Here is an 11,402-nt window from a genome sequence, read left to right on the forward strand (position 1 = left end):
TCAAATTTTGGACTAAAAACAAATATAACATGTATCAAGAATATATGCACACTGCAGTAAAAAATACAGACTATTTCCCCCCTTCGTATAACATTAAACAACATTTCCAACCAATCAGACCGAGGCACACTCCAACTGTTTAAAAAATATATGATTTATAACCATGACAACAAAATATAGCTACAAGGACAACTAGGAAGTTCGTCAGGCAACTATCACAAAATACACAGATCTCCCGGAGTACACATCCAGAATGTGCATTCTCCTCCACAAGATAACACTAATTTTCCAGTCTAATAGGTTCCATGTTAGGGTCATCTTCCGGCCCTTTCATATTAGCACTTGCCTGTTGAATCTTGTCTTTGTGTTCAAACACAAGCTTAGCTAATTGTCCCCTGGTGGCTAAACCAACAGCTCTTCTTGACAAGCAGCGCGCGTGCATACAGTTTCTCCGGAGCACTTGGATAGCACTCTAATGGTTTATACCGATGCTTAAGGTCCGGTTCTATTGCCCTAAAAACATGTATAAGCTGATATTTTACAAACATGTCAAACAATCCTTCATTTCTTACTTCAGTTGATGTCAGTAATTTCCTTGCCGCGATAAAATCCGCATTATAGAAACTACTGTGCTCATAAGACTCAGCATCATAATGCCCCGTCTTTCCGTTAATGTCGATGACGGTCGGGTAGGGTTTACGATCAAAAATGAGATTCGGTTTATACTGCCAGAACCCGATTGGAAAAAACACTTGCCATCCTTGAATAGTATTCATGCGGATTCTATTAAAGTAATCGGCTGCTAGTTCCATACCCACAGTACACATCAGGAGCAGAGAATCGGGTGGAAACTTCAGCGAGACTTCATCCAGGATGAAGAACTCTGAGTAATACGAACTATTATGTTGAAGCGATATCCATGCAATTTTATCGCTGCTTTGATATTTTTTTTCATAATAGGAAATCATTGATTTCAGAACTGAGAAAGTGTCTTCCTGAAAACCTTGTTTGTAAATGAACACGATCAGGAGGTATGTATTGTCGCCTGAGTCTAAACATGTATGAGCATATGAGTCGAGGAAATTTCCAACCCCGTCTTTATCTTCCTCCGTAACTGGCAAAATGAGATTGATGCGAGTGTTTTCAGTCACATATGGCATTGGCACTATTTCAACTTGACCGAGGGGTCGTACAAGGTGCACTCTTTTCTCCACTTCTTTATTGGCAGCGCTGATATCCCGCAACGCTATGTCCATTGTGTATTCCATTCCTCTCTGGGGGTCAAATCGGCGATAACCATTGGCCAGGTGGGAGTACAGGAAGCGGTTGTTGTACTTCACATTTAACTTGTCGACGGAGAGCCTGATGACTTCTTGAATATCTTGCTTGTCTACACCTACAACAATAGGAATAATAATCTTGAACAATCAACAGTGTAAATGGGCACCACCTACATGCTATGAGCAAGTGTGTGAGTTCAGTTTTAAGCCACTTTTAGCAATATTACAGCAATATCATGGTGAGGAAAACCAGAAATGGGCTTCACACATTGTACCCATGTGAGGATTCGAACCCGGGTCTTCAGCGTGACGAGCAAACGCTTTAACCACTAGGCTACCCCACCGCCCGTCCATGCTATGAGGAATTGTGAATTGACTGATAATTCACCAGAAGCTAGCAAGTATACACCTGAACCTCATTATTAAGCTCTCAAGAAGACAAAAAGGCACTGGGGAATCCAACAGGGTGTACACTGTGCTAGAAAAATAACATAGTGACATCACCCTACAGGAATACCTTAGCAGCTATAAATATTATCTGGATGCTTCTCTAAAGTCAGCGAGTATGGTTTTACCACACTTTTAATATACCAGCAATGGGCTTCACACATTGTACCCATGTGGAGAACCGAACAGAGGTATTCGTAGTGATAAGTGAACGTTTTAACCACTAGGCTATTCCACTCCCTCTCCTCTCAGACTGGTGAAGAGGTGGGAATATTTTTGCATTGAAATGACGTCAGTCTCAATCTCGGAACTTCCATTTCAATTTTATAAGCACTGTAAGTGCTAAACTGTGGAACTCTCTTCCGAAGGAAATCAGGAACACTTCATCAAAAGAAACTTTTAAATCTCTGCTCAAGACCCATCTATTCACTGCTGCCTTTCTGTAAAGTTACATGAACTATTTCCTTCCCCAATATTGTCACAGCGCCACTGAGCATCTCTATGGTGGATATCAGGTGCTGTATAAATACATTATTATTATTAAGTGTACAAAATGTTGACATATTTTAGAAGACTATCAAATCAGCTACAAATGATCAATCTGGTGAGAAAAAAGTTTATGAAATTTTAAAACAAAGGCATGGCAGAGTCAAGTATCTAAAGCAACTGCTCATCCTGCCAAATACATTTTGAAAACAAACAAAATGACAGCCTATGATATAACCTCTCTCTTGATAACCTTTCCCACTCCAGTATACCTTTTAACTCCTCCACATTTGAGAAATCATCATCAAAGTAGATATGAGTTTCCGTGAAGTAGTCCCAGCGGATGACATCGAATCTGTTTTTGGGTCGATATGGCTCAGGGACACCAACTGGCCACGTGATGCTGTCTCTGCCCCCAGGGGCAAACTGGCTCATGTAGATGATATTTTCTGTTGTCTTGGCAATGGCTTGCTCCGTCAGATTCAGTTCCAGGATACAGAAGTATCTGTAAAGAACAAATAGTGACACAGATGAGTGAGCGAGCCCAGTGAGCTTGGAGATTCCTGGACCTGAGGAAATCTCAACTTTTTTAGGCCTTTCTGCAGACAGGGATTGGTGGAAGGGAAAATAGAATGGTTCAGGGTCTGTGAGGGAGACTATCAAGTCCCAGCTATGTAACCTATTCTGAATTACAGATGCTGGCTAAATGACCTATTCTTATCCACAACCTACACAGTGTGCAAAATAACTACTGGCCCGCTAGCCCAATGGCTAGTAAAATTCCAATCGGGCCAGTGGCTTGTGAATTTTCATGGGGTAAATATCTCACTCTCTCTGTTTTAATACACTTTTAAATCATGCAAAATTATGGCCTGACAAAAATGTTCATCATAATTATTAGCAGCTTGATGATGAAACCCGTGTCTACATTCAAATTTCAGGCTAGTAAATTATTTTGTGGGCTAATAACTTTCAGGCATAGCTAGCCTGACTGGCTCGCAAAATTTGGAAACTGTTTTGCACACTGAACTTACAGAATTACTGATCTCTGCTGAATGACCAGTTGACTGGTTTGTTGTTTAATGCTGCACACAGCAATATTCAAGCAGGGAACAGTACAAGTGTTCCTTGATTCTTTTCCAGGTTTCTTCACAAGGTATGTATTACACAGTGAGTGAAATTCTGGAAATGAATAAAGGAACGTGTACTTTCATGTGTTCCCTTATTCGTTTCCATAAGCATATATGATGGCGGTCTTTAAATACTCAAGGTCGGACCAGACAATCCAGTGGTCAACAGCATGAACATCCATGTACACAATAGGGATACGATGACATGTGTCAACCAAGTCAGCGAACCTGACCACCCCATCCCGTTAGTCGTCTCTGAGTAAAAGCATATGTTACTTAGACCAATTCTAACCCGGATATTCACGGGTCTTAGAGACAATTCTAACCCGGATATTCACGGTCTTAGAGACCAATCCTAACCCGGATATTCACGGTCTTAGAGACCAATTCTAACCCGGATATTCACGGTCTTAGAGACCAATCCTAACCCGGATATTCACGGTCTTAGAGACCAATTCTTACCCAGATATTCACGGTCTTAGAGACCAAGTCTAACCCGGATATTCACGGTCTGAGAGACCAATTCTTACCCGGATTTTCACGGTCGTAGAGACCAATTCTAACCCGGATATTCACGGATCTTAGAGACCAATTCTAACCCGGATATTCACGGTCTTAGAGGCCAATTCTAACCCGGATATTCACGGTCTTAGAGACCAATTCTACCCGGATATTCACGGTCTTAGAGACCAATTCTAACCCGGATATTCACGGGTTTTAGAGACAAATTCTGATCCACAACCTACAGAATTATAGATCTCTGATAAACCTATTCTGACCTTTAATCCCAGGGGGAACTTGTGTTGGGTTTAACACCAGTTATAAACAGCATTTCAATGTCATTGTGGAATGTCAATACCAAAGTGATGCTTGTCTTAGATACTGACCATCTGTTTGACTACCTAAAGATCATAAGGATCATGTAATCAGGATTTGAAATTTACAACGCCAGGTCCAAATGTAAGACCAAGGCTAGTAAAATTCAGCGAATATGTGAAAAAGTGTCCTTGAGAACTATCACGTTTATCATTTCGGTGATGGCAACTTTGCAGCCGATCATTTTCGTGGACTAGTGAAAATAATGTCAATTCTTAACCCTCATAATTATATAGTAAAAGACCATAATAAACTGAAAGCAATTATTATTTACCGATGAAGTTTGTAATAGTTAGTGTCATCAGGCATCGGGTAAACTGCAATCGAGTTGTTAAAGGTCTCCTTGTCTTTAAGAGTCTGTATATCATCATCAAAGTCGAAGTCGTGCACTTGTGTGTGTCCATACGGATGAAACTGAAATAGAATCATTCGAAAATTACAAATATTGTCAAAATCAGTGGATGGACACAATGGTCCTAAAGTCAGAGTGATTTAACCAGTCATACCACAAGGCAGTCGCACACCAAGATTAAAATATGCCCATCTGGGCCCTGTTGCACAAAGCTATCTTAGCACAAAGGTGATCTTAACTCAGGGGTGGAAATAACTTTAAAATTGCTAGTGTACTCCGGTACAGTGGCACATGTGAAATCACTTGCCCTGAAATTTTTATCACTATACCGTCCGTTTTCTTGTTGAATTTTTTAAATAAACAACATAATTAACATTGGAAAGTCAACTGGACGCCGGTACAGTGTGATATACGAATTTACTTGCCCGACAGAAAAAAACACTGGACTCGGACGTCGGGCAATGGGTTATTTCCACCCCTGTAACTCCATACTTTAACATAGGCTTCTGATAGTAGTCATACAACTACATCCTGATCATTAAAATCAGACATTACAATCTCATGTGACAAATCTTCCTCTGATTTTTGCCAGACGTAATTGATTAATTGTTGTATTACAGTATAACGCAATATTCCAACTATATGATGGTGGTCTGTATGTAAATAATCGAATCTGGACAAGACAATCCAGTGATCAACAGCATGAGCATCGATCTACGCAATTGGGATATGGTGACATGTGTCAACCAAGCCAGCGAGCCTGACTACCCAATCCTGTGAGTCGCCTCTTACGAAGAGCATGGGTTACTGAAGACCAATTCTAACCTGGATCTTCACAGGTTTGCAACAATTTGACAATAAGTGTTGAGTTGAAAATATCTACCAGAGCTCCAGATAAGATTTAGCTCATGTGGGTACGTACCCACTGTATTTTTTTGGAGTGGGTATTATGAATGTTGAGTGGGTATTTCATTTTCCGCTACCCACTGCTTTCAAACATGTGCATATTTCAGTCATTTTACACACCTAAGTATTATGTGACTGAGTAAGTTTACTAAGCAGGTATGTTCTGCCTTATGACTATGTCATACCTAATCAAAACCAACTTAAATATAATGGAAATGAGTTCATAAAAAAATCCCTCATCCTAAATGGACAGTACAGCACTTGTCCTATACTAACTGTACAACTTGATAGCAATCGATGTCTTTTTCATTACGCAAGCGATTTTTATAAATATATTCCGTACGCATTTGTTTTAAACTTTTTGCGTATCTAACATTTTAAATGCGTAATTGGTACGCAACAATTATTTTTCAATGCGTAATTGGAAATTTTATATGCCTATTTTACCCGGATACACAGCTTATCTGGGCCTCTGATCTACACACGAGAAGCACTCCAAGCAGCCTGGTTAATGCATGTTCATGCATCTCAATGAAGAACATAAACATGATAAACAGGCCTTTCTAAATGGGAACGAGTTTGACTCATATGGGTCTTAGTAAGGATAATGCTAGAGCACAGATAAATAAAGAACATGTTTTATCATGAGCTGGTGTAGCAACAAGATTTGTTGATATTCTATTTCCAATGACTGATGATGATGAAGTTTGAGGTCCGGTTTATGTACCAGACATGCCACTTTGATACTGATTTTAAGGGTCAAGTTAGGACCCCAGCTTATCTATAAGGGCAACATATCTAACATAATATATGGTAACTAAATTCTTATTGGCTCAAGAACCCATGCAGTAGGACTAGGAGGTTGAACAATATTCAGGGTTTTCCGGACTTGATCTGCTATGTAAGGTTGACAGGTTTACATGCAGACAGACATGAAATCAAGTTGAACATCTGATTTCAACAGTATTTTTAAAAATACAAAACTACAACTAAAAATCGCAAATTCAGGTTTCATGACCTTTAATCATTTTGTTAAAAAGGTAAGATTTAACATTATTATTAGACATGCTTAAATACACAAAGAAGTATGGACTTTTCAATTTGCCTGCGAGATGTTCAGCTGACAAAACAAAATATACCCTTAGGCAAGGTAGATACCACAATACATGCCATAAACTCCTCGCCACCTGTTCCCAGAGCTAACAGCTGCTCCAGCATGTTTAAGCAGTCAGAAATTAAATACAACCCATACACCTTGGTACAACACATACAACAATGATAGGGGCAAGATGTAACAATATTAAGATTACTTTATGAAGAATTGATGAGCTACCCATTTATACAAATATCGCTATTGTAAAATATGGAAATCAAATTATGTAGAGGATGAATTTCATTTTCTTTATAAATGTCCAGTATATAAAGAATTACGTGTTACAGGGTTCGAAATACCCCATATATTAGTGTGCCATGGCATGGTAAATACTGAAATGGCACGGTTAAAAATGTTCTCGGCGTCCTTATGGCATGCCTAATTTTTTGGAAACATAACTCACCTTTAATCATTTAATCCCCCAAACAATAATTTTTTTCCAAATTGAATAATGCCATATACATATCTAAATGCCCATAAACCCATTTCTTTATTTAACAATTAATTCAAAATGATCATCATCATTGTCATTTATTCTAAAAACAAGTGGGCACACTTGATTTCTGAAAGGCACGCTTAAAATATTTGGTGCCCTAAAGCACCCTCACAATTGTTTTTATTTCTATCCTTGTGTAAATTACTTTGAAAATATACCTATAATGAAGATGTCATGATCTATAATCTTCAAAATGATAATCTAACTCATTTACTGTCCTTCTCAAATTATGTTAAAGATGCCTTGATTTTGGGAAAGTCATTTGTTTGACTGGTAGCAATACATAAATGTAATTCATGTTAACTTTGTACATGGGCCAAAGGCTTTTCTACTGAAAAAAAGATTCATTCATTAATGTTTGGGGTAACCTAGTGGTTATAGCGTTCGTTCATCACGCCGAGAGCCCAGGTTCAATTTCCCACATGGGTACAATGTGTGAAGCCTATTTCTGGTGTCCCCCACTGTGATATTGCTGGAATATTGTTAAAATTGGCATAAAACCTAACTAACTCACTACACACATGGTAAAGGGCAAATAAGGACAACAGCAGACTTACATTGATATGACCTTGACAAGACCGGCCTGTGGCATGTTGAAGACACTTGCCCATGTTGATGGTAGGGTCTGAAGAATGGCAGTTAGTAGTGCACCATTCCATCTCAGACAGTACTTGAGACAGAATTGACTGAAATCAAAACAGGATTGAAAAATGTTAGGGTGATGTTGTCAGTGTTTTACGAGGGGCAGAAATGTGTGTCAAATAGGCAGAAACATAAAGAATGGAGGAGGAAAAGAATGTATATCAAGATATATTGTGTCCCAGGAGATGCACAATAAATAATATTCATTGTACAAAAGTCTTTACCAGAAATATGACGTTCCTGTCATTAAAGTACTCATGAAATCTTACATTTCTGTACACTACACCATATCACGACTAACAGGGCCCTGTTTGTTTCCTGTAAGATCAGTTGAAATTAGTAACTGAATGAATGGATGGATGGATGTTTTAGGACAGAATCAGCAATAATTCAGCTGTATATCAGAGTAGCCTGAGATTAATCAAATTATGGAAAAACAAACTAAGGGGCTACGAAAGAATCCTTACACTAAAGTTACAGTGGACAAATTGAGTCACATTATACAGTACCAGAATCCTTACAGTGGACAAATTGAGTCACATTATACAGTACCAGAACCTTACAGTGGACAAATTGAGTCACATTAGACAGTACCAGAATCCTTACAGTGGACAAACTGAGTCAAATTATGTAGTACCAGAATCCTTACAGTGGACAAATTGAGTCACATTAGACAGTACCAGAATACTTACAGTGGACAAACTGAGTCACATTAGACAGTACCAGGATCCTTACAGTGGACAAACTGAGTCACATTATACAGTACCAGAATACTTACAGTGGACAAATTGAGTCACATTATATAGTACCAGAATACTTACAGTGGACAAATTGAGTCACATTATACAGTACCAGAATACTTACAGTGGACAAACTGAGTCACATTAGACAGTACCAGAATCCTTACAGTGGACAAATTGAGTCACATTAGACAGTACCAGAATCCTTACAGTGGACAAATTGAGTCACATTATACAGTACCAGAATCCTTACAGTGGACAAATTGAGTCACATTAGACAGTACCAGAATCCTTACAGTGGACAAATTGAGTCACATTAGACAGTACCAGAATCCTTACAGTGGACAAATTGAGTCACATTAGACAGTACCAGAATCCTTACAGTGGACAAATTGAGTCACATTATATAGTACCAGAATCCTTACAGTGGACAAATTGAGTCACATTATATAGTACCAGAATCCTTACAGTGGACAAATTGAGTCACATTATATAGTACCAGAATCCTTACAGTGGACAAATTGAGTCACATTATACAGTACCAGAATCCTTACAGTGGACAAACTGAGTCACATTATATAGTACCAGGATCCTTACAGTGGACAAACTGAGTCACATTATATAGTACCAGGATCCTTACAGTGGACAAACTGAGTCACATTAGACAGTACCAGGATCCTTACAGTGGACAAACTGAGTCACATTATACAGGCATGGGATACTGGGACCTATACAGTACCGGAATCCTTACAGTGGACAAGAGTTCCTCCCGTTCCCCCCTCCCAAAAACTATTTATAAATTAATATATATAATATATACTTAAATTATTACAACAATTACTAGAGAACTCACAAAAATTACTAAAAGTCCAAAATTTAAGTTAGGGTTAGGTTTAGAGTTGGGGGAATGGAGGAACTCTTTCCCCAGAATCCTTACTGTGGACAAATTGAGTCACATTATACAGGCATGGGATACTGGGACATATACAGTACCAGAATCTTTAAAGTGGACTCAGACAAAGAAAGTTGCAATACAAACCTGAGAAATGATGATCCCACCATCCAGGGGAGCAGTACACAGCTGTCCCTTCAGCAGCTTTTGGACATCCCAGGTACATGTGATGGCTCACACTCACACCACTCACAAAATCAAACAGTGTTTCCCCGCGGATGTAAGTTCGATCAGACACAAACATATAATAGTCAAACTTGTCTGGGTAATGTTCAGCGATGTACTTGAGAATGTGTATTGGGATGAGGTGTGGACGCTTGTCTGCAAAACTCACCACAGACATCCCTGAAGGCAGAGTCTCACCCTTATCATCCATAAAGAAAACCAGTTTGGTCACATGATGTTGAACTGTCTTGTTGAAAGCGACACCTAGCGTGTCGATAGTATTCCTCGACGTTATCACAGCTACAAACAGCTTATCAAGTATTCCTAATTCTGTTGATGCATACCGAGGTCGGATGAGTTTTTTAGTCGACCCGCCAACATTACCGAGTCCAGTATTTCCCCCTGGTTTTTCTTGTAGTCGCAATCGGGGTTCAAACTTCCCTTCCACATCTTGTTGAACCTCTAAGGATTTTGTTTCACGTCTTTTCACAAGTTCTTGTGGGTCTTGCTTGGAGACGTATGTCTCACAGCTATCTTCACTGAAGGGAGCATACATCATACTCATAGTAATCCCAAGACACAGCCCTATGACGAGCGGCAGCAAGGGTCGTAAACACTTCATATCAATCTTGATACTGATGCTTAGTCTACGTGGAGTCCTCATATCGTCAATAGTCCATTCTGTAACACAATTAAACCTGTGATGTTTTAACCAGGTCTTCATAGTTTTCTTTCCCATTCAATACCACTCAGCAATTTTTCAGCTAAATGGTGGACAGCAAGTGATCAAATCCAGACAATCCAAATGTCAATATTATGAGCATTAGTGGGCATGGAAAAATACCAGAAATACTTGAACTCATTAAAACACTGTTTTGCATTGAATGCAGTGTCATAAGATACCTCTGACATAGATATTATGGACTTTCAGTATATCCAAACTTCAGACAAAATTGTACTTCTTTACTAATTCTGAATTTGCCTGTCACGGTTGGCTAAAACAAAACTACCCGATGGCACTATTGGAGTCCCCGCTACAGCTTTAATAACATCTGTCTGCAGTTTCTAGGGCATGTTGACAAACTTTATTATATTTTATACTGTGGCAGACAAGTTTTGAACTTCCTCCCGATCCAAGGTAGACTCGCTACAGATATGAAACATTTAGTTTTGGTTCTAAATGTAAACATACAATTTTTAAAACTTCGTATATGTACTTATTTTAATACGCACAACCACTTCCTTGACACATGACAGCTACTACTTATGTCTACCGTCCCGTTTGTGAAATTTGTTGACAGAGAACATAGTAGGAAGTTTGAGCAAATAAGCCCAAATATTCATCTGACAATATTATTTACACTCAATATTACCTCCTTAATAACAGTATGAATTTCATCGACCACACGAAGAAAGTTTCCATGAGACATCCACGCCCCAAACACTCTTCTCAACACAGACCGCAGTTCGCCATTTTGGGTACAACGTGTTATAAAAAGAACGCAAGCTCCACACAGAGTAATCCCACTCCACCACCGTGCGTGCACTCTGCTACCGACTGACAAAGTGCTCTAGACTGGTTCCCGTATCCTCCGCTTGGTGTCGCTACACTTACCAGAAAAGTCGCTCTAACGATCGGGAACCAGTCTATTATGTACTACTATATGTACCGTCGTCAGGTGGCCTTCGTAACTTCAGACAAACCTAAAGTGTTGAAAATGAGCATTCAAAATTGGCTACAACGAAAATGTCGCCATTCTTTACACATTGCGAAATC

General features: G+C 39.1%; 1 protein-coding gene across 1 annotated transcript; it reads right to left on the minus strand.

Moving 5' to 3' along the window:
* On the minus strand, positions 1-11,191 carry LOC124281662 (chondroitin sulfate synthase 2-like). Its single transcript, XM_046717600.1, is given in 8 exon segments — positions 1-436; positions 438-1,396; positions 2,486-2,718; positions 4,494-4,633; positions 7,684-7,812; positions 9,548-9,574; positions 9,576-10,306; positions 10,999-11,191. Coding segments are annotated over 7 exon segments (2,358 nt in total). The 5' UTR covers positions 10,290-10,306; positions 10,999-11,191; the 3' UTR covers positions 1-280.
* Between the last annotated feature and the right edge of the window lie 211 nt (positions 11,192-11,402).

This window comes from Haliotis rubra, unplaced genomic scaffold (genome assembly GCF_003918875.1).
Source record: "Haliotis rubra isolate DU_JTF1 unplaced genomic scaffold, ASM391887v1 Scf287, whole genome shotgun sequence".
Taxonomy (NCBI): domain Eukaryota; kingdom Metazoa; phylum Mollusca; class Gastropoda; order Lepetellida; family Haliotidae; genus Haliotis; species Haliotis rubra.